This window comes from Calidris pugnax, unplaced genomic scaffold (assembly GCF_001431845.1).
Source record: "Calidris pugnax isolate Ruff unplaced genomic scaffold, ASM143184v1 scaffold68, whole genome shotgun sequence".
NCBI classification, from domain to species: Eukaryota; Metazoa; Chordata; class Aves; order Charadriiformes; family Scolopacidae; genus Calidris; species Calidris pugnax.
The window spans coordinates 4,974,360-5,000,825 of record NW_015090921.1 but is presented as its reverse complement, the minus strand read 5'-3'; the positions used below and the strand labels follow the sequence as shown (position 1 = coordinate 5,000,825).

The following is a 26,466-nucleotide window of genomic DNA, read 5'->3' as shown; positions in this document are numbered from 1 at the left end:
CTACAAAAACAAAACAAACAGAGAGAAAACAACAACAAACTAAAACAGAACACCAAAGCCACACTCTGATGGGCAGTGATACAGCCTTCACGAAACTAAAACAGAACACCAAAGCCACACTCTCTGATGGGCAGTGATACAGCCTGCACATAATGTCAGGCTCTGAAATGCAAAGATCTATTTTAAAAAAACTACGATGGTTTAAGGCTACAGGGGTTCCACACGGGGCCCCAGGAGATCAAGGGGCACAGGCCTGTCTGTGCCTCTTGGTGGCAAGATGAAGCCCCACGTTAAGAGTTGGCGCAGCCTCAGGTGACAGTTCTCCCACTCTGTAACAGGGTTCAACAGTCCCTCAGAAAACTTTCCGCCGTGCCTCTTGGTGGCAAGATGAAGCCCCACGTTAAGAGTTGGCGCAGCCTCAGGTGACAGTTCTCCCACTCTGTAACAGGGTTCAACAGTCCCTCAGAAAACTTACTCTCCGCCCATTGTGGGTCACCCAAAAACTCTGTGGGGTGTTTTTTTACCTCTTTCACATTTCAGCAGGCATCCTGTTTGCATTCAGCACCGTCAATGCACCAAACACCCCCAGTTACTGGTCTGTGGAGCATTTAGCAAGACCCTGGTTTCTCGGCGTGGCTGAGCCCCCTCACTGCTGGGCACGTGCTGCCACGGGCCACGAGGGTTACGGATCACTCGCTGTAGCCCATGAATAAACCAGGGATATCTTTTTGCAGCAGCAAAGTGTAAAAATTATGCAGACGAGGTAAAACAGTGTTCCTGTTTACAATATGGGTGATGTGTAAACAAAAGGCAAATACACAACATCACTGGTGGTCTCACTCCTGATGAATCTGCTCTATCATCTCAGCAGGGGCTGCCCTGGATCTTTGTTCCTGAAGGCCAAGTCTTGCAGCTGCAGTGAGATATTGGTTTAGTGTCAAAAGAAATCCCAGTACATTGTGGAGAACACCAGTGTCCCCCACTGAACTCAGTCCTTCAACCCCTGGAGCAGAAAAGCTACTGTCAGCCCCCAGCCCTCTCCTCCAGCTCAGCCCTTTGCTCCCACTGTGCAGCGCTGGAAGACACGAGCAGTAATTGGGCACCCCAAGTGCACCAACAGTGGGGGCACAGAGAGGGGCAGGGGGTCAAACGCCGACCGGCGGTGGGGCTGTGGGTACCTGCACGCTGTGCCAGGACGTGCTGCTCTCCGACGTGAGGGTAATGCATCCCCCTGGCAGGACTCTCCAGAGACAGCTGCTCTCACACCTTCCAGCGCTACACGGCTCTTTGCTTTCTTCTTGCAGCCGGTACCTGATTAGTTCCTGTCGTCTCACGGGCTGAGTTCAGTTGTACAGTCGCATCCCAGCTGTTAAGACTCCTCAGGTTTTGCAGGGTATTCCTTAGCTCAGCAAATAAGGGCTGTAGAAGGAATATTGCTGAGGCTCATTCCTTGCCGTTGCTGGCAGCAGAAGCATTGAGCAGATTCAGGGTTGAGGCAATGAAGCCTGTTGTCCATGCTCTCCTGAGCTTGAATACCGCTGGCGGATATCGAAAAGGCAGGCCCCTGTTTCTCTGTCTTACTTTGGATTTCAAGTAAAACTAATTCTAAATATCAAGTAGATTTCCAACACAGAAGAAATGTGTAAGATTGTCCTTGGGGGTCCCGATGAAAATGCCGTGTTTGGATTAATACACCAGAAGCAGGTCCAAATCCTTCAGCACTATGAAGCCTGGAAACTTCTCTGACCTCTGTAGAGCTCTCTCTTGCATTGCTCACCATCCTTCCCTACCATCTTTTTAATATAGTGGAGGCCTATAAAGATGTTCCAAGCTCCTAGTTCAAGGCAATGTCTTTCACTCCACTCCAAAGCAAATGAAAACCAGGCATCATTTTTCCAAGTATTTTCCTCTAGCAAGGAAGTGTGATAAAGAATTTCCATTTTTTTTTTCATTTGTGCTCTATTTTAGTGTAGCACCTATTAAAAATACCTTGCCCATGATGTTAGGGATAGGAGACTGTAAAGGAAAAAAAAAATCTTCTGGCTTTGAAAATACAATAGCTATGCACTCTGTTAGTGAGTTATCTTATCCTACCTCCAGTTTGCATACGTAAGGAGCACCAGCTTATGTCTTGGTCATGATTATTAAATTAAATGTACTTGAGTCTACAGTAATTAATCCCCTCAAGTTTCTGGTATCAAAAGCTTGTTTCAGGCTCTTGACATTTAAATGCATAAAGGCACTACCCGTATAAATCAATAGACTCACTCACGCCTCATGCAGAATGTTTCCTCCAGCCAACGCTCGGCAGAACCGCGCTCGCTCTCTGCAGCCGACGGCCTCTCTCTCTGAAATGTAACTGCCCCCCTCGTGGCAGCCTGCAGCAGCGATCCTGTGCCAAACTCTTGCAGGGGAATGGAAAAAAGGAATAATTTCTAAATCAGCAAGGGGAATCGGCCAGACAGAATGCAATTGTCCACGTTGCAGTTTGGCCCCAGTTCACAGATACATATATATATATATATATTTATGACTCTTTGGCCTGACTTCAAAGCTGAGCCCACCAATTCAGTGCAAATTCTAGTTGCTCAGCCTGTCTGAAAATCTGGACATTACTGAATGCAAATGGCCAGGACTTCGTTTGTAACGAAGCATTGAAAAGACACCGACAATGGGCTCAGGATTGAGGGGACAGGCACGTACAAAGAACTACCACTAACACCACCACCATATCCTATAGCACCAGGGAGATCCTGGAAGGTCTCTGCTAACCAGGACCCTATTTCGTAACGAGTAAGACCACAGTGTGAGGCTCTCGTGGTCTCAAAACTTGGGGGAAGGAGATTAAATAAACCCTTTTGAAAGCTAGGAACTTAACAAGGCAAGATGAGAAATGTACAGGTTTCCTCAGTTTCCTGCAAATAATAAACAGTGATGTGTTGTAATGTGACTGTGACGTGCTGTAATGTGACTGTGACGTGCTGTAACCTGACTGTGATGTGTTGTAATGTGACTGTCATAGCCTTCAGTGGGGAACAGTGCAAAAACCCAGCCTAGGGGTACCCAGCTCCAGAGTAGCTGGGGAAATTCCCAGTCCTGCCACTTCTCCTCCGTTCTACAGCGCTCCGGATCGCGTGGAGGAGCAGGTCTTTGTTATTGAGGATGTTGTATTTGCTCAGGTTCACAAGTTTGTCAAAATTTTCAGAGGAGTAGATTAGCCTGATGAGGTAATAGGGTGAGCAGTTGTTGTCCAGATTGACTTTGCCTTCTTCCATCTCTGAGTGACTGCGCTTTACCCCTGCGGAGAAAGACAAAAGTAAGACAAAAGCTCACCACAGGGAGCACACAATCTGGAGCACACAACACATGGTCTTGGAGGCGACTGACCTACTTGGCAGAACCCACTGTTAAAAACAGCCTCCAGAAGAGAGGCACCCCCCCGCCCCACAGCTTGCAAGAGCCATTCCTGGTCAGCTTTCCCAGTCACTCTCCTTCCTGCTCCTGCTAAAGCTCAGACCTGGAAATCCCTCAGCAGGGCTGGCAGGAGTGGTTACCTTCCCCTTCCTCCTGCCCCTGCAGTCACTCCTGGGCAGCACACCTCTGGGTCCACATCCTTTCCCAAACCCCAACAACTCTGACTCTCAGACAAGCCACACACCTCTAACACCTCTCAAAATCCATGACCAAACCTCAAAACGTGGTGACGAGAGCGTATCTGCTGCAGAGCATGGAGGTGCAGGGGGAACAGAGCACCCCACATCAGCCTCATCCTTCAACTCCACCTCTGCTTACCAACAAAGGCCAACACCCATCCCGTCCTCCCTAGAAGATTGATCTTTTTGCTTAAAAGGACACCCTAATTACCTCCACCAGCGACTTCAGCAGCCTCATACTTAGGCTTCTGCAAAATGTTTAGAGTTACATTTTTTCTCTGTTTTTTACCTACTTCTGTGCAGTGTTAACCAAATATGCCCAAACCACAAGTGTATTGTGAGAAGACTGTCAGTAGGGCTACAGACTGGTGAGATCTTCCTTATAATGTCTACTACTGAATATGACATGAATTTTGCTTGAGACACAGGAGGTTTTAGTCTAACCTAGTGGTTTCTGGGCAGTGATCTCAGGGTGCTGGATGCAGGCTGTCACTACAAGTAGCTGTATTAAAAATGTCCAAGTTTTGCTTCACTGAGCCTCCTGATATTGAGAGAGCCATGTCATCTGTGCTACCCACATCCAGCTGCAGGTGCCACAAAACCAGAGTCTGTAGTTGCATTGTAAACGGGCACTTCACTGGGCAGTGATCTCAGGGTGCTGGATGCAGGCTGTCACTACAAGTAGCTGTATTAAAAATGTCCAAGTTTTGCTTCACTGAGCCTCCTGATATTGAGAGAGCTGTGTCATCTGTGCTACCCACATCCAGCTGCAGGTGCCACAAAACCAGTCTAGAGTTGCATTGTAAATGGGCACTTCATGAGCTGACTCTCTTTTCTAGAACTTAAATAGTTAAGAGCAAGAAAAATAAGTACCTACATTCCACAAGGTGTCTCTCAGCCATCTAGAAATGAAAAGCTCCACTGTTAAACTTGCAATCCTCACAAGCAGGTTGCCAGGGACCCTCCTCCCCCAACCACCCACGTGGGTGGCTGGCTGTCAGCTTGAGTGATGAATCACCCACACGCAGGTGAGCGTCACAGCTCACGAGCTGGGGCCTGGAGCGCTAAGAAGCTGCAGCAGCTGCTTTGCTCTGCATAATCCACATCCAGCTGCAGGTGCCACAAAACCAGTCTAGAGTTGCATTGTAAATGGGCACTTCATGAGCTGACTCTCTTTTCTAGAACTTAAATAGTTAAGAGCAAGAAAAATAAGTACCTACATTCCACAAGGTGTCTCTCAGCCATCTAGAAATGAAAAGCTCCACTGTTAAACTTGCAATCCTCACAAGCAGGTTGCCAGGGACCCTCCTCCCCCAACCACCCACGTGGGTGGCTGGCTGTCAGCTTGAGTGATGAATCACCCACACGCAGGTGAGCGTCACAGCTCACGAGCTGGGGCCTGGAGCGCTAAGAAGCTGCAGCAGCTGCTTTGCTCTGCATAATCTTATCTACCTTTCATTCAGAGAGACTCTGAAACACTCACCTCATGTCACCTGCTAGTCACAGCTCAGCGGCTGCGCCTCACTGCGCGCTGCCGTTTGCACCATCTCCAGCCTCCACCTAACGAGGCCGTTAGTGTCTCCCTCTGTGAGTATCTCCTCTCTTCATCCATAAGAGTCTATCTTATCTACCTTTCATTCAGAGAGACTCTAAAACACTCACCTCGTGTCACCTGAGCCACAGCTCAACAGCTGTGTCTCACTGCGCGCTGCCATTTGCACCGTCTCCAGCCTCCACCTAACGAGGCTGTTAGTGTCTCCCTCTGTGAGTATCTCCTCTCTTCATCCATAAGAGTCTCTAAACATGATTTTGTTGGTTTATCTCTTCCTGCACATGTTCTCTGAGCGTTGGTGAACACCACAGCAGAAAAAGAGCTTTACTTCACCTGTTCATAACCTTCCCCAAATGTTCCCTCAGAGACATCCATTTTGCTGGGGTCCTAGCACCACAGTATAATTTTGGATAAAGCTGGAAGGAGAGTGAATGCCCTGCCTGCTGTGTTGGGCAGTAGCGAGGGAGAGCAGAATTTCCCCATGGCCTGATGACTCAAAAGGTGGTGTGAGAGATACTCCAGGGTTCATTGCTGTAAGAGCTCCAGGTTAAGGAAATCAGGCAGAAGAGGTGCCAAAAAGGTATCACCTGCCTAATTTTTACACAGTATCCCACAAGCTGTTGGAAAAACCTAGTCTATACTGAGGCTTTCTAGTTCTAACATGGCCTTTGCTGCTTCGTGCCTGCATTCAAAGACAACACCTGAGGACAGACCCCACTGCCCAGGGCCTGCTGGGCCTCCACGCAGAGCCAACCCAACTGCGTATGTCCCCATAGCACAGCCATGTCTGTTGCATTCTCTGGAGAAGGGGAGGAAGGATATGAGCTGTGTTACCTGGGAAGCTGGGAAGTCTGGCTGTCTGTCAGTCCTGTGCACAGGGCTGCCAAACTCATGGGCAAAGCTCTTTAGTGAGCACAGGACAAGGCCCTTCTCTGTGAGCTAATTTGGGCTTTCCCCTGTGTACACCACAGACTGACAGAGCTTTTTTGGCAACTGTGTCTGTTCACTGTCTTTTGGTAAAGGAAGTAACCTCCTTCTCCCACAATGCTTGTACCAACACCGTATAATGGCTAGGCCAAGGTAGGACTATCAGTAACTTTTACACTTCTTACCCTTAGGCCAAATGAACATTGCATCCCCTCCACCTCCTACTATTTATTTTTCTGGACATGTTCAGAACACAATTACCTGACCCAGCTCTTAGCAGCCATATGCCTGTTCCTTCTGCTCTGACTGTTGGGCCAAAACCATCATTTTTGTTATTGCTGGAGAGACTTGCTAATTCTCTCCAGCTAGACGGTGGTTGGCACAAAGGCATGAGAGTATGGGAGAAGCAACCAGTGCCCAGCCTGCTTGCTTACTGCTAGGTCCTAAATTGATAAGGGGAGGTGAGGGAAGAGCAGTTGGCAGATGCTCTTGATCCCTTCCAGATCAAGGAGGAATTCTGGCCCTACCTTTTCCCCAGCATCTCACCATTGCAAGTGCTGCCTTCTCCAGTATGACTTGCAGTGTGAGTTGTGGCTTAAAGCCTTGTTCTGTCCTGTGTCTTGCTCAACATCACTGAGTCTGGCGGGGTTTGCTAACCTGCCTCTGGGGCAGTCCATGGAGGCTACAATAGAGACATGGACCTGCCTCAGCTGCCCCTGTCACACCATGGTTCACTGGATGAGAGATCGGGTGTCACTCTGTGCACAGGGAACGTCGTCCCAGTTTTGGTGAGAATTTAACATGACTAGGTTAACAGGCAAAGAGTTGACACCTCCTTCTCCTCTGCCATGGTGGAAAATCTTTGAGCTGAACGCAGTAACCTAAACCTGGCCCAAGAGACGAGTGGGCAGGCTCATTCAGAGCCCAATGGAAGAGGCAAATATACATGTATGACTGTGATGGGTTGGAGGCAGGATGGTCTCACTCACCAGCCTGTGCCCTCGCTTAAAATTATTGCTACAAAGGACAAATAAGATCCATACCGTAGAAAGACAAATGTCCTGAACTCAACTAGAAAGTACAGTTTTGTTGACTGAACTTACCAGGCTCCTTGAATTCCTTAAAGGTGTCGTTCACCAGGGGGAAATGAATTACTATGGGTGCTCTGGGGTCCTCCGCATCTGCAAACACGTAACATTCCTTTGGGTTCTTCTCTTCTTCTTTACTTAGCTCCACTTTGGGGAATGGGATTTTTTGTATCTTGCAATATTTGTATGTCATCTCCAATTGCTGTGAACACAGAACGTCATTGCATTAAAGCCAACACTGAGACAAGAATCAGGTTTACTGAGGTATCATAGAAATACTACAGCAACTTAATTCAGTCCCTAAAATCACTCTGCAACGAGTGTGCAGTTCAAAACAGCCACAGTATAGCCCTGCTTTCTGCCACCACTCACCAGAAGTCAGAAGATGCTTCTTTTCACCCTATAGTGTTTTTTTCACAGCTAGAGGGAATGACCAAAAGCCACACTTAGAATTTGTCACGAGGACAGACCAGGAGAGATTAAGGTCATGTCTCCAGCAACCAATTGTTACTGCAGTTCCCTGAGGATCCTAGGAAGCCTATGCTGCAATCCACCACAGAGGAAAGAGCCTAACAGTTTTGATAGTTCTGATCCTGAAGGAAGTTTCTTTCCTCCTCCAAGATATGGTTTCTGGTTTGCTCTGGAGGATGTGATTTAATAACACAAGAAGGTTTTACCAGGACTGCAAAGGGCAGAGCACGTTAATCTTCTCACCTTGAACACGTTCCCCAAACCATAATCCAGTGAGATAATGACATCTACATTCCTCTCTGGCTTGAAAAGTGCTGCACCGCTGGTGTTGATGAAATAGCCAACATCGATCAGGCAAAGATACTTCTGCAGCGGTGTCAGACTGTTAGGGAAAGCGTCCAGCACAGTGTCTGAAAAACATTTCGTATATAGTTAGTGGTGCATTGGTAGGAAAGGAGCAGTCAGTAATTCTGTCTGTGCTACGGGTTAAGGGCAGCCCCTTGGTTGCCCTCGAGACCAGGCTCACCTCCCTCCATACTGCGAGCCCACAAAGGTGGCCTCAGGAGCAGGCCCTCCAAAGGCAGGTCTGAGCACATCTGGCCTGTTACCCCAGGCGGGCTCGCAGGGGCAGGCCGTGAGGCAGCTGGGCAGAGGGCAGGAGAGACACAGACTCCACTGGCCTCACGGCTGCTCTGGGGAGGGATTTTTCACAGAATACAGATTTTAGCCGTTTGGGTTTTTTTTTCCCCCTAAGAGCTGGGAAAAATGCAAACAACAAAAACAATTTCACAGTGTAGCAACAAATCTAACAAATGCGGTCCCTCACTGCACTTCTCCATTGCTCTTTTTCTGCTTTTGCATTCTGAAGACTAGACTCCTCTCCCAGGGTGAAAGTAGCAACAAATCTAACAAATGCGGTCCCTCGCTGCACTTCTCCATTGCTCTTTTTTTGCTTTTGCATTCTGAGGACTAGACTACTCTCCCAGGGTGAAATAAATCTGACTTCAACCTGCTTTCAGTGATCTCTCATATAAATTATCTTAGCCATGTTTGAAAAAAATACCAAACCGTGCACACAGCATCCCCTACCAACATTGCTTGAATATTTTCACATATCCTCACATTAACACCAAAAAGGAGCCAAGATACCACTGATGAGTTGAGATCTAAAGCTAGTTTCTGATAGCCAGACTCTAATTTCTTTGCCTGGCCCTGTAGACTACTATTATTGCCTCGGTACCATTTCTAGTCCCACAGAATACGAAACATTTTTGCCATGATTTTAAATATTAGAATAGTGGCTTATGAGTGTTCCTCAAGTTCACAAAATGAGGTAGCGAAGTCCAGGGCAGTTCTCTTGAGCCTTAAGTCATTTGTGCTTAGGTATTTTAAGAGACTGTTGATCACAGAAATACTGCAGGTAAGTTCCAGCATTTCACTTCTTTTAATCTCTCTGCTTCCTTGGCCTCACTCTGTAGCAAATAGTGGCTTATGAGTGTTCCTCAAGTTCACAAAATGAGGTAGCGAAGTCCAGGGCAGTTCTCTTGAGCCTTAAGTCATTTGTGCTTAGGTATTTTAAGAGACTGTTGATCACAGAAATACTGCAGGTAAGTTCCAGCATTTCACTTCTTTCAATCTCTCTGCCTCCTTGGCCTCCCTCTGTAGTGTTAATTTAAACTGTGCAGAATAACTCCAGCTTGTGTCATAGCATGGAATGTTTGACAGCAGCCTGAAGAAATAACTCATATTTTTTCCATTCCCTCACTATCAGGTCTTTACAAAATTATTTGCTTGCTTTAGCATTCATGGCTGCTGGGAATTCACAGATTCTGCTGTAACGAGAGACATTTGCTTGCAGTCCCCCCCAGAAGAAACAGAGCGTACTTTTTAGTTTTATTTGGCCTAGTGAATATTTCTAGTTGAAATTCCATTATCTCCATTTTCTTATCACGGAGATGGAACTGTGCAGCATTTATTCCTAATTTCTTCCAGTTCCTACAGGAACCTCCAGGAGCCTACAGGAGAGATGGGGAGGGACTCTTTATCGGGGAGGGGAGTGACAGGATGAAGGGGAATAGTTTTAAACTGAACGAGGGGAAATTTAGATTAGATATTAGGAATAAATTCTTTCCTGTGAGGGTGATGGAACAGGTTGCCCAGAGAAGCTGTGGGTGCCCCATCCCTGGAGGGGTTCAAGGCCAGGCTGGATGGGGCTTTGAGCAACCTGGTCTGGTGGGAGGTGTCCCTGCCCAGGGCAGGGAGGTTGGAACTCAATGATCTTTAAGGTCCCTCCTAACCCAAACCACTCTATGATTCATGGCTGAATACGTGAATTAGAAGTAGGCATTTCCTTGGGAGAGTGTCTTCTTCCATCCCACACCCAAAAGGGCCTTTAAAGAAAATCCTGCCTCAGGAATTCCCTTGAAACCATGAACCTTACTGTAAATGCACTACACTAATTCCAGGCCATGAGTTCTCAGATTTCTCACCATGAAAATCAGGCTTTTCACATGGCATTTAAAGTCTTGTTTTAATGTGTCAGATAACCTGAGCTGCAGGGAAGCCTTTAAAACACAGCTACATTCTGAAGACTTCACCTACCACAAGACTAACATTTCTGCTCACAGAGCTGGCATCTCCTCTAGCTCCTAGAGATGGATCCGTACCTGGTTTTAGCTTGGTCTCATGCAGGCAGCCAAAAAAGGATACAAAATCTGCTAATTTTTCCCACTGCAGACTTCATACTTTCCACTTACATTACTTTATATCTACCCTGACGTAGTCTTTAGTGTCCCTATGCTCTCTGCCTCCAAATCCTCTTTGAAATCTGCTTCTACTCATTTCCCTAGGAAGGATAATTATTTCTTTTAACATTTACTGACTGACAATTTTATCCTTCATCCACCTTCTTAAGCTACGTGCTTGCTGCTTCTCTCGCCCACCCTTCTTATGCTGCTTGTTTTCTCCTCTTGCTTGTTTTCTTAGAGCAGACTCTTTCAAGACAAACTTTTTGCTCACTGAACATTTTGAAAGTGCTTAGCACACTGTGGGCTCTGCCTTTATCCGCAAAACAGCTCCACCATCTCTTGCCATTGTCAGCAAACCATGTAGTAATGACAGCCAGGGACAAAAAGTGTGTAACTAACTTGCATGAAACAGAGGAGAGAAAACAAAAATTGCCAAAGAGAAGAAGTCTAAGGAGGCAGAGAACACGTGTTTTCTTGATGAAGTCAAGAAAACTTATGGGGTCCTCCCCCACTGCTACCCACTCATAGAATAAGTGAGGATGCTGGGATTACAGGAAGGTTTGTGATGCACAAAACCTCAGCTCTGCCACCTTGCCATCATTTCACAGATTGTTTCATAGATTTTGAGGTGAAACTGTTATGACTTTGCCTGCCTGGAGAGCACAGGCCATAGAAGACTGCTGTTCAATTTATACATCAAGTCTACGCATTCTGTTTGTTTAATATATACAGGCTAAACCTATCTGCCTTTAACTTTCTTTGCTTGGATCTTGGTATTCCTGTTTCTGAAGGGTTAAAGAGAGGTGTCTGAATGGATAAACCATGAGGCAGAAATACCACACATATGGGCAAAAGACATGCTTGCAGCCAGTCCTTTCCTTCATCTGATCCACTTAATAACCTGCTGTTTTATGCTTCCAGTGTTACCTTTGTTTCTTGACCTCAAAAGATTTTTTGACTAAATTTTTTGACTACTGAGCCTATACAGAGTGACAAACTTCCTGTAGAAGAACATGCTTTTACACAAATTACAGATATCTTCAGGAGGTTAAACAATGGCCCATGGACTAGTTCATTTTAACCTGTTACCCTAAAGAAACAGACACCGCGAACATAGTTCCATCTCAGCAGATTTCCAAACCCTGAGAAAATATCTCTAACTGTGAGATTTCCAAAGTAAAAAAAAAATAAAATTCTGAGATGTTACCTGCACACTGCAGCTAACTCTTTGTTGCAGTTACCTTTCCATTCAATAAATTTTTTCTGATGGATATAATCCTTATGAAATTCTAAGCCTCTCAGGAAGTTATGCGACTTTCCCAGTAGCGGACGCTTGGTCAGAATGTCCTGAAACATTTCATACAACTTCCCTGACAAACAAGACGGAGGCTCCACGATAGTGACGTCCTCCTCAGGGGAATGCTTTTCTGAAACAGAGAAGGAACTGTGAGAAAACATCTCAGCAATCTGTTCTGCCAGGCACCTTCAGTGGCTGACTGCCCTTTGCTGTCTTCCTGTGGGGCCCTCCCCTCCCAGCTTCTTGCAGTTTGCTTGAAAACATATGCACGTGACCAATACCACTTAAATAAATAGGTATTTGGGGTTGTTTAAAGCACAGCTTTTGTCTCTTACTCTTCCAAATACCACACTGGATTTGCACTTTTGCCCTCTCATTTGCAGTCACGGGAGGAGTCATTTAACAGACCATGAGGAAATATTAAATCAAAGTGCGCCTTTGGGTTCAAATTAAAATAGTAAAATCAAATCAAATAAAATCAAATCATCACATAGTGATCATTCTGATACAGGTGAAAATCCTGCTGGAAGTTTCAGAATGAGGCAACACAATATGCAGCAATTTAGGGAGAATATGTGAGAGATTATTCATAAACAGTGGCAATAGCATATCTTTCTTAATCTTCTCCTGAATAGGAAACACTGTCTGGTCAAAAAAATAAAAAACAAACTGATTTTGAAACTCTTACCTATATCCACCATATCTTTGGCCCATCGTTCCCAGAATTCATTTGAATTTGAGGACCAGTACAAGCCATCCAGCAAATTCCTAGTAAAGATGTTTGTCCAAAGACCTGCAAGTCAAACCACATGTTAAAATACTGCACCACCACGTTACACACTGACTATGACAAGTATCCATGCTACACATTATTGGCCCACGTGAACTGACCCTGTCATAACACAGATTAAGCAGTGGGTCTTGTAGAGTTCAAACACAACAGTGTCAGCACTTCAGTACTCTTTCTCAGGAAAAAACTACACACAAACCATTCACTGCAGAGTACAGAGTGACAAAGTTAGAGGTATCGGTCACCCAAACAGTGTTTTAGAGTGTTTACTGTGTACCTAAAAGAAAGAAAGAAAGCAGCTTTGAAAGTGGGGTGAAGCCATATAAGCATAAGATCCTTCTTTAAACTGATCTATTCTTTAAATTGATCTAAGACCCATTTTTTCCTTTCAGGCATGTTTTGTTTCTGTGGAGTTCAACTGGTCCAGGACCAAAATCGAATTCGTTCCATATGTGAGTCTGCTTTTGGAAAAGCAAGAACTATCCTTTGTCATTAAGCCCCATGCCAGGTACTCACATGAGGAACAAATTCAATCTCTAGCATGCTTCACAGTGAGAGAAATAGGATTTTTGTCTCCACTGGACCCTTGTTTTTCATATTAAAAACTGAAATACTGACAAGGATTTATAATCTGCCTGGGGCAGACAGATTCCCTCACTAACTGCTTTTCCCCTTCTCTTTGCCTTTTGAGGCAGAACAGTCAGTCAAAGCAGTTGTTGGAGGTTAAAAGGGCTTCCTTCATCCTTATGGGCAGGCAAGATTAGTGACACCATTCTCAACCCACAAAGCTCAACCCTTTGTGGGCTGTACTAGATGAGCTATGTTTTATTTTCAGCTCCTTCCAATTCTACCCCAGCAATGTTTTGCCTAGAAGTACAGTTGATGAAGTTGAAGAGTTGATGACTGGTCAAGGAAGAAAGGCTTATTATTTCCTCAATTTGCCTTCTCCACCTTCTTGTTTGGTTCAGAAAATGGGAAGTGGAACCTTGCTGCAACTTTCCCAAATCTGCCCAGGCTAAAGGGAGGACAGGAGGAAAGAAGCGTTACAAAGAGCAGAAATGTATAAAAGTGGTAAAGATCTCAATGAACCAAGACCTAGAGCAGACCTGCTTACAAGGAGTGTTGTACACAGACCAGTGGTTGGCTAGCCAGTATCATGCTTTCTACCATGTTGTGATTTCTACTATATAGCACTGCTAGGTCACCTTCCAGATAGCAGATCCGAGACTCTGGCAGCTTCTTCACTCGCCTTCCCATGAAGAACTCGCTGTCAAAATACTCCGAACGAATGGAGGCTCCGTATTTTGGTATGGCCACCTCGTAAGGAGAGAACTCTGCCCACTCTACAAAAGAATTGACAGATGGCACGTTTACTGTAATAAAATTAAGAAACCAGAACGTTCCCCTGTGGATAAAGCTATGCACAAGCTCCACGGATCTTGTTCGTCTCAGCAGCTCTATACTGTCAGTAGCTCTGTATTAGCAGTAGCTCTGTATTGCAAATGACATCGTCTAGTTCCATACAAACTGAGAGATGATTTCCATACAAAAGGAACTAGGTTTTTCACCTCAGAAAGAGTCTAATGTTACCTTCAAAAGCTTAGATTTATATTTCTATATAAAGATTCTGGGATCCCACTTGCCTCTGTAAATCAAGAGCATCAAAGGCACACCATGCAAGTGTGATCTAACCTGCCAGGAATGACTGGCACGAAACCTCTACTAACCCAAACCTGTCAGTCTACATGATATAACAAACCAGCCCAAAGACACATCAGCTCCAAACTAGAAAGTATCGCAGTGTGGGCACAGCTGTGCAGTCCCCAGACTCAAGCTGTCCTGTACAGGTGTAGCAGTAGAACAGTAGCTATAAACTGAGCCAAATGTTAGTACAAACTGTTTTTGCTCTCCAGTATCTGCTCATTTTAATACTTTTTGTTTAATGTATCCTGTGTCCATTTAAACGGTGTCATATCACACCCATCATAGCAATCATTCTCCACTCCATTTTCATACCCTCATCAGTGCAGTATTCAGGGAAATGACAATTACATTTCACAGCACCTCTACAAACTAAGGAACCATCAAAGCCATTCCACAGGCGTGGAACTGAGGCAGAAAAAGATCACACGATTTGCCCACACTCATTCACAATGTCTGTGGAAAAACTAGAACTTCACCCCAGATCTTCAGAAATGCCCTGTTCATGCCTGAGGATGTCACCCTGCTCTTTCTAATCAACACCTAGCAGCTTGCAAAAAGGACAAACATTTTATTAAAAGATGAATACAGAGTCAGGGCAAGCAACAGATGTGTTCCCCTTTCATTGTCCACACACATGCACCCTCCCTCCAAATTCTCTTTACTCCCTCCTCAGAGTCAGAAGAAACTTTGGGAATACCTACCTCTAAATTTGAAAGTACCAAACTTTTCCTCTTTCACATTGAGGACTGCATAGAAAGGCAATGGGTTTTGTCCATGCTCCAATGCCTTGCGTTGGTCTGTGAGTTTGTACTTTCTTGGCTAATCAAAGAGATAAAAAAAATCACAGTAAAACTCTGGAAGAGCGTAAGGCAAAAACACTGACACAATCTACCTGAGCACAGACAGACAACAGATGTTTTACAACCCACAGGAATCTGTGAGTCACGTTTTTATAAAAGACCTCTTCCTTCATGTTCCTGCACTTTCCTTCCTGGTTGCCTTTTTGATAACTAGGAACCTCTTCATTAATACCTAAGTGCCTTGACTGCCTGCATCCCACAGATCTTTACTAAGGCTGAAACCGATCTTCACATGAGGACAGATTACTTTAGCTCTAAAGTGTCCAACTAGAACAAGACTTGAAAAGACCTGACTTTTCAGAGGGAATTACTCAGTTCTTTCTGAAAGATTGCCTACTGAAGTTGCCAGCTGTTGAGCACCCAAGTACAGAGGCATCTTCAAATGATTAGCTACCCTGGAAAATCCCAGCTACAAGATCCTCTGTCGTTGTTTACAAATCACACTGGGGTGCCTCAGCCACTTTGGATTTGTTCCACACATTATGTCATGCCCTCAAAGAATAAAGCTCTAAAGAAAATGGGTGGATGTTTCCCAAATGTGTGGCAGGACCACATACCCGTTCATGTAAGAACATTTCCTGCACAAGTGACCACAGAGTTGTAAAAGATGGCACATGTCCTGCTTTTGCCCTTTCGGCGAGTTCCTTGTGATAATACTTCAGATGGTCTATGGACATAAGGTTGAGCTTGCATTTTGTCACTTGCTCTTTTACTGCCTTAAGTGGCCCTTCCAGACTCCTCTGGGACCAGTCGGCATGCTCATACAGGTCTGCTAGGGTCCTAAAGAACAGAAACATGAGAAAATCACCCATTTATTCCGATAATTTTGGAAAATCACTACATTTACCCAGCCGCTTTCATCAAAGAAGAGAATTGTCAAGCCTAAACTGAAGTTATGACCAAGAGCTAACAGTAATGGCTTTACCTGGGAATTACATTCACTTATGAACAATGTGAGACTTCCAAAGAGATCTCTCTCTCTCTCTGTGTGGAAATGTAGTGTCACAGTCATTCCAAATACAAAACTCATTTCTATACGCACCATGTTGAGCCAGAAGCCCCGGTGACATAGGTAACACAGTCCAACAGATTCAGCTTCTGAAGAGCTAAGAGGTGGCCAAACATAGCTGACATCGCTCTGAGGCCTCCGCCCGTTGCCATAACAGCTATTACTGGGACCTGTTCAAAACATAAGTGTTATCTTCAAAAAATTACTCGCTTGCCTACTTGGAAAAGTCTAATTACAGCTCTTATAATTTCCTCAGCAGACGTCATTGGAGGACAATGAAATGAAATCTACATTCAGCCAGTCTTTATCAGTACCTTCTTTAAATTAACCTCCAGATATTCAGTAGGTTCCCTTAACCCAAAAGCTTGGACGAGTTTGACTATGCAGTGTTTTTAACCTTCCTTCCTTCCCTTGTTCTTTATAATTGGAATTTCAATGATTAATAACAGATAATGATATTATTACAAGTATAAAAAAATGCAATAACTGTAATTAAGAATGGATTCAAGGAAGTCCTGAGCAGAGTTCAGAAAAAATATATTAAGCAAACAAAATGATTCTTTGGACATCATCCATTCAACAAATACAATTCCAGCAAGAAAATAAATGTTCACTTAAAAATTCACCCTGGATCTTGGCAACAAAACATACTTCAGCTGGAGCTTGTTATAAAATGTTCTTTCTTCGCCCTAAAGGATTTTGACTTTTTGTGAAAAGTGTTCTGAAAATGAAGAAAAAAGCATAAGCCTAAAGAAGGGACATTACAACAATTTCATGAATATCAACGTGAGCTGAATTTCAAATACTATTTCCCTACTTGTTTTGGGTTGTCTGGCTAGGCTATGCATAAAACAAGGTACCCACGCCTCATATCTTGCTGACCCGCTGCATCACACTGTTGGAAACTCTGGCTTTGAAGGGTGATATAGTATGTCCTTGGGAATTTGACCCATTGAAAAGAACAGAGGTATGAATAGCTGAGCTGAAATTTTAGATAAGTGTGGGGTACGCCACACTGAGAACTTCTGTCCTGCTGCCACTCAAATCAATGGGTTTGTCATCAACATACAAAACCCACTAGAAATCTGGTGGGGAGACTTGTGCCAATCCTAATTCAACAGACCCACACCCCATGCTTGGATTCCAACTCACAGACCTCGTGTCCATGTAGGTCTCTGTCCAGATGAAGAACCCTTCTCAGGGCACTGCCAACCACTCTCTTCCTTTTTTGCAAGAATTCTTGTTCTTCTTGGCACAGATCATACCCAAAGCGCACATCTAGTCTTTCTGTGCTGAAACAAAAATAAATCCAGAGGCACAGGATTGATATTTAAAACTTATATGGGTCTACTTTCAGTAACTCCAGTCTACTAAATATCATAAAAAATCATTATTCACTCTTCAGATTTAGAGACAAAAATGCAGCTTCCAGTTTCAAAGAAACCAACTGCTTTGCTTCTATGTAGTTTCTATATTTTCTGATGTTTCAGTGTAAGTTTCACTGCCAGCTAAGGACAGCAAATATGAAAAAAGAAAGGCTTCTTTGTGTCTTTCAGTAGCTTTGTAAGCTGAATCCTTTCTCTTTCTGCTTCATATAATTTCTGAGCAAAGGGCAATTTGAACCTAACAAGGTCTTTCATGGGGATTTGTATCACAGATTTATACAGAAAGAGTATAGTGAAAAAGATATTCAAATAATTTTGGCTTATTTGTTGCCTGTCTCATTATTTTACAGTGTAATATTTCATCTTCCCTAGCTTGTGCTTATTTCTATTGATATCACCACAGCCACAAACCTCTGTTCTTAAGAACACCTGTGTGGTTTGTGTAATGTATGGACTCTGGATGTTTTGCTTATTTCAAATTCCCTTTTCCCGCTGCCTTCTTGCCGCTTCTGTGTCCCTTTTGAAGAAGCCTCCAAATCTCAGTCTTTGGTTCTTTGACACAAAGGACACTAAGTGACTAAGTTTCTCCCTGTTTGAAACTCTCATTCTTTTTTTTATGCATCTTGGCATGACTCTTTTGTCCTAAGGACATTTAACTTTAATCTGTTGTGGTGACTCTTTAGTGGTGACTTAACCATTGTTATATTTTGCCTCTAGTCTCGTGCGTCCCTTGTATCTAAATAAAGGATACTTTGTTCTTGAATTCACAGTTCAAAGAGCAATAAAATCTTTAGAGAAAAAACCCAGTCCTCTTACCACTCATTTAGCTGGAGGTACAACTGCAGTGGCACATTCTGTAAACAAAGAAATGAGAGCAGGATACATATTCACAGAATCACAGAATCACAGAATCTTCTAGGTTGGAAGGGACCTTAAAGATCATCTTGTCCAACCGTCAACCTAACTGACAAAAATACACACCCACACAACAAACAAGGAGCAGCATCACCAACCCATACCGCCCAGCTCGTCATCTACCCGTCTTTTGAACACCTCCAGGGATGGTGCCTCAACCCCCTCCCTGGGCAGCCCATTCCAATGCCTGATAACCCTTTCAGTGAAAAAATTTTTCCTAATATCCAGCCTGAACCTCCCCTGGGGTAACTTGAGGCCATTTCCTCTTGTCCTGTCGCCTGTGACTTGAGAGAAGAGACCGACCCCCATCTCTCTACCCCCTCCTTTCAGGGAGTTGGAGAGAGCAATAAGGTCTCCCCTCAGCCTCCTCTTCTCCAGGCTGAATAACCCCAGTTCCCTCAGCCTCTCCTCATAAGACTGGGAAAAAGAGAAGGTTTGAAACCCAGATTTTCACTGCCTCCTGAAATGCCTCACCACTACCACCCTGCCCACATTTTTTTGGAAAACTGAAGCAGGAAATAGAAGAAAAGCAACTAAACACCAAACACATACTACAGAGAAGCAGAAGAGGCAGGAGGAGTTGAAGTGGCCAGATCAACAGGCTGTGAAACAGGATTTCATCGTCACTGTGAATATACCTCCACAAATCATCCTAACCCAGCAGCACTATCACATTGCCACCCTCCTACTCTTGAGGATGAAGAACAGCAGCCCGATAAAGACAGTGATAGAAGAGGAAACACAAGTCCCCACATCCTTCCAAAAAGCTACTGGAGGTAAAAGAGAGTCCAAACAGGGGTAGGGAATCACTAGTGGTGAAACAGATATTCATTCTCTTTACGGGAAAGGCTGCTGAGAAATTCTTCCCCTCCTATTTTTGCCTCTCATTTGCTGCAAGGTCTGGGCAAAGATGTCTGGTTATTGTTAACAGATCCATCTGGCCACACAGCAACATTACTGCTGCTTTTAAAGCAGCTTAGGGTTGTACCTCTCCACCAGTCACCATCACGACTGTACGCAAAAAAGAATGTGACAGAATTGTTTCTGAGGGTAAGATACAACTCATCTAACTTTAGCCATCTAAAAATGAGGTATATAGACTGAGCTGGCCACCCAGGCTTGACAAAGGGCAGTGGGGCATCCCAAAGCCTTGCTAGGGGATGAACTGTGTAAGGATAGCAGAGGTTGGTCTGAAATGCATCTAAAACTGGCCAGGACGAATTCCCAGTTATTGATTTTATTGACAGAAATTTGATATTTCTCTGAGAAAACTAACCTGTTTCACAGAAAGCTTATACTTGCACAAAATTCTTACTCAACACTTACTAATAGATTTATTATTTTTTTTAATGTTATGGTGTTAAATACTGAGGGTTACTCTACTCGGTTACTCTACTCTTCTCTCCAAAAGTTCATATAAATGGTGAAGCACTTACATGTCTCACAGGGAGGGTTACTTTCACTCTGTGTCCAACAGGGAGAAATTTCAGTGGTACTGTCAAGGTGTCACTTAAATTGCTGTTGTCATCTTCCTTATCAGAAACTTTCTACAGAGAACAAAAAACCATGTTGTTTACTGACAGAATAGAAATAATCCAGTTCTTTACTGTTTTAGTGACACGGGAAATAAGCATGCAGTGTGAACAGTGGTACTGTATAGTGCCCATTACCTGCAGCCTGACTTTCAGAACTGGCTCCCAAGCCTTCACGCAATGGAAGTAGAAAGTATCTGTGTCCTCTGTAGTTTTCTGTGTTCCCTCGTGAGATGCAGGCACCGTAAGCACGAGATTTTTACTCTCTAGTGAAAACAGATTGGTTTAGAGAATAATACCGCTGGTCAGGCAAAACAGCTAACAAAGTTGGCAAACTTTTGCTGGAGTCATTCTCTGTGGTAACTCCTCTGTAAGCTGCTACATTGGCAAGTCTCCTACAGCACAGGAACTGGTACTCCTGCCTTCACCCCATAGCCTGGAGTGCTCCCAGCATCAGCACTCTCTCATACTGCCACCAGCCAAGTTTACTGTGTCCAAACCAGATAGCTTCAAGGAAAGACACAGAGATCAGCGTCACAACTGGACTTTCAATTGCATTACGTTTTGTTGTCTTTAGAACATTCTTAGTCGCCTCTGTATCCTAAAGTGCCTTCATCTGGGTCTGAATGACAATGATAAGAGTTGATTTGGTCATGTCCTCGCTTCACAGAGAAATTAGCATACCTCTCAAATATCTCCTGCTTTCATTAATGTCCACTTGCACTTCCAAGCAGCAAACCTCACGGGACTGTAAAAGACGGGAGTGGAAAAGCGTGAAGGTCACAAATGCCACAGCTGCAGCAAATAATGAAACATCCTGCAGACAACCACTTCCCAAACACAGAGCCAACTAAACTGGCCCCAGTGCTGGAAGCAATCCAGCTGCAGAAGAGTCAATTCAGAGCTCATTATCCCAGGACAGTAGCCCAGTTACACTGCTTCAGAACTAGCCTGTCCATTCAGCGGTGCATTGTCAGAGGTTGTTATACCCATTCAAATTATCCCAAAATCAGAAAACTCTGTACAACATACTATTGCCAAAATAGCTACATATGTATCTGATAACTATTTAGGAAAGGTGGGGGGAAAACACTCGATGATGAGTTTATGTGCATTGTGGCAGTGATTAGTCTACAAGGCATCTTCTTGCTGGTCCTGGTGTTGGGAGATCATGAATTTATTCCACCCTACCCTCCACCTGAGTCATTCCAGTTCACCTTTAATAAGTCATGCCAGGACAGCTTTCCAAGCCATTTCAGGAACAACGCATGCCAATCATTACAGCTCTTATGCCTCACACAGAAAATGAGGGGGAAAGAACACAGTATGTGTTACTTTGCCTGAGGGGTATTAAAGGCTAGCACCTGGGAATCATGCGCAGGCTTGGAGTGGTTGGCATGAAGCACTTTGTACTCCTTAGCCGCTGGGCCAGCCCAAGGAGACAGGTAATGTACCACAGGCTGACTAATACCAAAAGAGGACTCTGTTTCAATGACTAAAATAACTCTTTATTAAAAAAGTCATTTCCCAAAAAGCTGTTACATTAGATAACCCAGTCATAAGCACGCTGAATACTTACTATGGCCTTCTACAGACTCATCCTGTTTATAACCTTTGTTTTTCCTGCCAAGTGCCATACCGTATTACATGAAACACCAGCAGTTTTCACTTTGAACACCAACAAATGTGGGGTTCTGCAACATTAACAAAGCACAGCTGGGCAAAATATTGACATCTGTAACACCTGAGGACTTCCAGAAACACAGCTTCTATTTCTGCATGGAGAGGACAACATAATAAATGGGAATTGTCCCACATCGTTCACTTTATAATGCACACTATGCTCTTATCTATCAGGGTAATTCTGTTCTCTTTATAAAATGACAGATGGTTAAGGGGAAGAGGAGACAATCAAAATGAAGGAAAAGTCACTCCAAGCTAAATTCATGTGTGAAACTTACCACTAGGACGTCGTTGGTAATGAGGTGCTCTGGAGGGCCAGGACTGAAAAGACAGAATCAAAACACAAACAAACAAAGTCTGTTTGAGTATCTGGTATTTTAAAAGAATAGTAGTTTTACGACCTTTCCTGCTTAAAATTAAATATAGTTATATTAGTACCACAATTTGTTTTGTAAAAGGCATCATACATGATCACCTGCTAAGCACATGAACCAAAATGTAGTAGCCAAGCCAGATTAAAGGAAGGAGAGCCCATAAAAATACCAAAGCTTAAAACTATATGCTAAGATACAGCAGAACAAAAACATATTGGTCTTTGTGGAATAATGTCCTGCTATTAATAAATAACCATATGACTGGGGGAAGGCAAAGACTGCTATTAATATATTCTGCAAATACTTATTAGGAAAGACATTTCTGACTGTTCCAGATTATAATTTACAGCTGATCACAAATGAATGTCAAATAAGAATTAGCTCCCACTGTGCTATATGTATGACTAGAAAACACAGAGGTAAGTAATGAAAAGTCTTTGTTCCAGACATTTTTACCTAGTAAGACCGAGGACTGTCACTGAACGGATGTAGGTATTTAATACTATGAGTAACCTGTAGAGTCTACTAACAGCATCTCTCATTAAGGCCAATACTCCAACATCACTGCATTACACACAATTATAAGTGCTTTCATATATCTGAAAGGACCATTAAACTTATGTAGTATGCAATCTTTCACATTCTGCAAAGTCCAGGGTATTTTACCAAGCACCACTTCCAGCCTTAAAACTTCTATTTCAGCTGTAGAATGTACTTAAATGTAAATAATTAGGATGCAGAATCCACCACATGCCTTCTAACTTGAAAGCTGAAAGATGTTCCTCTTCTTTCTAGTCTGAATCTACTCAGTTTCCAAGCACTGCAACTCATTCTGTTCTTTTTATCTATCTGTCTGTGACTGCTTCCACATTTGCAGGAGATGCTTATACCATCTCTTAAGGTATCTCTCAGATAAATTAAATAGGTTTTCTTGAGTTTCTCTGTGGGAGAAATTAACCAAGAACACCGATGATTTTTCTTCTGCAGCTTTTCCATGTTTTCCATTATTTACAGCTCTTTTTTCTAATCATGCAATTAGTTAGTTTTGACTGGACTATATTCCTTTTTTTGGTAATGCTAAGCTCAAACATGCCAGAACATGTAGTTTAGGGTTTTCTTCAACCAACCTTGTGATAGCGTTTAAAAGAGAGATAAAGTTTATGTTATGGGATTTGTTGTCCTTCAGACAATGTTGATTACCACTTTGAGGGGGATGGTCTTAATTTTATTATTTGTTGATTGCATGTTTTTTCAGTTTAGCTAAACTACTGCCAAAGGGGTGGCTTTTCTAATACTGTTTACATCGCTCTATGTATATATCATGATAATAACACAAGTTTCCTGGTCTTTTAGAAACACCGCAGTGTTCTAGGCATTGCTCAGTTAATATTAACAACTTGAAGAGCTCCTCCATTAAGTTTTACACTTATCTTGTGTATAAGTTATCACACTGCACCAATATTACTACAGTTCTACAATCAGGATACACATGTTGAACAGAAGGTAAGATTTGTACGAAAAATATTGAAAGGCAGAATTAGCTGGGGAAGTTAAGGTAAAAAAAAGTTTGAAACTAATTTCAGCTCACTGCTGGGAGGAAGACTGGAAGACGTTCTGCTTTCCCTGAGATATTATTACTCCCTGGCAGATTTATACATTTCAGCTTTGGAATTTTACTCACATTCTTTCCATCCAGAATTCCACTTCCAAACTTTCCCATTTCTTAGTGCACCTCTCTTTCTAAAAAGAAAAGGGTAAAATAAATACAGATTATTGGAGGCTGCGAGAATTTGGCAGTATAGACAAACCTGAAAAAGCACTTCCATGGCTGACTTCTCTTCTGCTAATGTTACCAAAAAAGCTGTGTGTTACCTCTTTCCAAAGCTGAGATTGCAATGGAAACCACAGGCTTGTGAAAGACATGTAAGATTAATATTCTCCCATTGTGAGATATGCAGAATCATACATATTTCCAAAGAGACAATCAGAGAGGGAAGGCTTGATGAAACAGAAATATAATGGCTTTCTGCAAAGATGGTGTGCACGGGGAAAGGCACTGAAGCCCAGCAACAAATGTGACTAAAGCCAGTGTCATTTCCATGTACAAACGATTTAAAGCACATTCACACTGAATCCCAAAGAGATGGAATAGGCAAGAGTACCCTGGACTGAGGTACTTATTGAATCATTACATTTCCCAGTGACTCACTCTCTGGCTGAGAAGTGCAGAGTCCCAAGGAAGATCAGGCTTTCAGCATTTGGGAAGTAGCTATTCTTTTGGGTATGGAATGTCTCCTTCCTGCAATAAGCCTGTAGCAGTACCTCAGCCACAGCTCAGAGAAGCCGAGGAGCTGTCACAGACCTATCCCAGCTTTGCTCTCTGGACAACTCTCTTTCATGGGCTTCTTAACCCAATACAAACTATGTTTGGAGAACAGGCGTCCCTTCACTAAGGGCTAGAGAAATCTGAATCACCCAGAAGGAAACCCAGCATGAACACCAACAGGAGAAGCCTGGAAGAATCATTTAATTCAAGTGGCAAGTGGGTTGTCTTCATGTTTTTAATAAAAAGTTGCCATTAAGAGGAAATGTCCTCTAAGCATGGCAAAAGCCAAAAGGTAAGGAAGTTATTTATTTACATTACAAAAGACAAAAATTAAAATGTACAGATGCTCCCTGTTAACATATTTTGGCCCACAGAAAGGATGGGCATGAGAGAGAAGCTGTGTCATTTTCTGAATCTGTGAAAAGAGATTAACGAAGTCACAAAAATCCAGCACAATGATATATGATTTGATGAGATATTGATAAAGGTATATAAGTATATGTGTCTATGCAGACCCACATTCCACTTAACATGGAAGCCAATGTGGACAATGAGGCCTTACCAGTCTCTCCCTCTCTCTTCTTACCTCTGATTTCAAAGCAAATGTCTCACGGACTGTCTCCCCGGGTCTGATTCTAGCAACATTAAAAAGAACTGTGAACTGCATGTCATCTTTGGTGAGTGGATCTTCATCACACACTGCCAATTCTAAAACGTTCTGGGAGTAGAAGAAAACAAATAAGAACTCTTATTGAGCTGCTATTGCACAGAAACAAACAAACAGTTATAGACTTTTGCAGCTCTTGACTAGCACAGTGGTAAGAGTAAAGAAATACATGCTTTCCTTCAGGAGTCTGCTAATATGGAACACCATCATTAAACCCAACCTTGGGAAACTTATGATGAAATAGAAGACAGCTACCTGTAACAGAGAGCTCCCACTATCCTGAGATACAAATAATGTCAGTGCTCTGCACCACACTGATAACCCGCCCAAGGAACACACTTACTTAGTTTCTTCATCCCCAAAGTTCTCTCAACTACACAGCTTACGGTAGGTTTAAATTTCTTGTCTACACCACAGCAACTCCTCTACCCTTCCCTTACAACCAGTGAAGGGAAAGCTCTCTCTGAATTAACCATCCAAAATAGTCCAGATGTAGGCATTGATATCACCAATGTCTATAACTAGCTGAGGGGAACACTGCTGCATATGTCTACTGCTTTGGGCTACCCAGTCAGTTCTGTTACGTGAGCATTTTCTTAAGTTAATTAGCACAGTTGATTGACAGGGTGTCGATTCCCAGTAATTGACATTTCTACTTTTTTAGTACCTCAACTTCTCTCTGGATCCTAAAGTAGAAAGTCTCATTCCAGACAGGGTTGTCAGAATTCTTGATGGTTTTGGTCTGAAGCTTTGTATTTGAAGCAGACGGCAGCCACAAGCGCACGTAGCAGTCTGAAGCAGTCACTGCAGCAGAGAAAAATTAAAAACCCGATGCCAGTGTTATTGACGAAAAGTAGGGCAAGGCTGTGATTCTGGAGACTAATAAATATTACTAGTTTTTTAAAAAATAAGTAAAGAGACCATTGGTTGGAAGCAACCAAGAAAAACCACCTAATTCCTCGGTAACTACTAAATGCAAATGTACACATGCACACACAAAGTACACTAAGAACCGTGTTTCCCATGTGAGGAGAAAGAGGTATAAAAGACCCCACTGACCATTCATCTGGCGTAGTCTCTACAATTCCAGTCAATGATGTTAAAAAAGTTTAATTGAAACTAGAGCTAGTTCCAAAAAGGTCTGTTAGGATGATTACAGGAAAGGAGAACACATATTACAGAGAAGACCAGAGGAGACTGGTTTGCTCAGTCCAGCAACACGAACATGCGGAGGAGGTATCACAGGGTTAGGTACTAGAGAAGATCTCTTGCAGCTAAAGGCCGCTGTGGGCCCCAGGAACACCAGGGCACGAGCAAGTCGGAAATCTTCATCTTGCTTCCAGCCTACATCTACTCCTTATGGTTAGTGCAGTCAGTGCCTCGAGCAGCCATCCCTTGGGAAGAGCCAGGGTGGGAAAGTGCATTTACTTTGTGAAGCTTGACAACGGTGCGAAAGGAAATCTCCAAGGTGATGTCTTTCAGAGCT

General features: G+C 43.4%; 1 protein-coding gene across 1 annotated transcript in view; it reads right to left on the bottom strand.

The window, feature by feature from the left end:
- Positions 1 to 379: 379 nt before the first annotated feature.
- Positions 380 to 26,466, bottom strand: part of LOC106892794 (cytosolic phospholipase A2 beta-like) — a 33,412-nt gene continuing 7,325 nt past the window's right edge. The window contains exons 3-20 of the mRNA XM_014950301.1: positions 25,648 to 25,784; positions 24,900 to 25,031; positions 23,669 to 23,727; positions 21,892 to 21,934; positions 20,615 to 20,678; positions 20,069 to 20,196; positions 19,835 to 19,945; positions 18,300 to 18,337; positions 17,255 to 17,390; positions 16,132 to 16,268; positions 15,647 to 15,869; positions 14,931 to 15,048; positions 13,731 to 13,868; positions 12,424 to 12,528; positions 11,680 to 11,865; positions 7,935 to 8,101; positions 7,236 to 7,422; positions 380 to 3,298 (exon numbers count right to left, since the gene is read on the bottom strand). Coding sequence (XP_014805787.1) covers positions 3,054 to 3,298; positions 7,236 to 7,422; positions 7,935 to 8,101; positions 11,680 to 11,865; positions 12,424 to 12,528; positions 13,731 to 13,868; positions 14,931 to 15,048; positions 15,647 to 15,869; positions 16,132 to 16,268; positions 17,255 to 17,390; positions 18,300 to 18,337; positions 19,835 to 19,945; positions 20,069 to 20,196; positions 20,615 to 20,678; positions 21,892 to 21,934; positions 23,669 to 23,727; positions 24,900 to 25,031; positions 25,648 to 25,784 — 2,354 coding nt within the window. The 3' untranslated portion in view covers positions 380 to 3,053. The remainder of the gene's footprint in view (positions 3,299 to 7,235; positions 7,423 to 7,934; positions 8,102 to 11,679; positions 11,866 to 12,423; positions 12,529 to 13,730; positions 13,869 to 14,930; positions 15,049 to 15,646; positions 15,870 to 16,131; positions 16,269 to 17,254; positions 17,391 to 18,299; positions 18,338 to 19,834; positions 19,946 to 20,068; positions 20,197 to 20,614; positions 20,679 to 21,891; positions 21,935 to 23,668; positions 23,728 to 24,899; positions 25,032 to 25,647; positions 25,785 to 26,466) is intronic.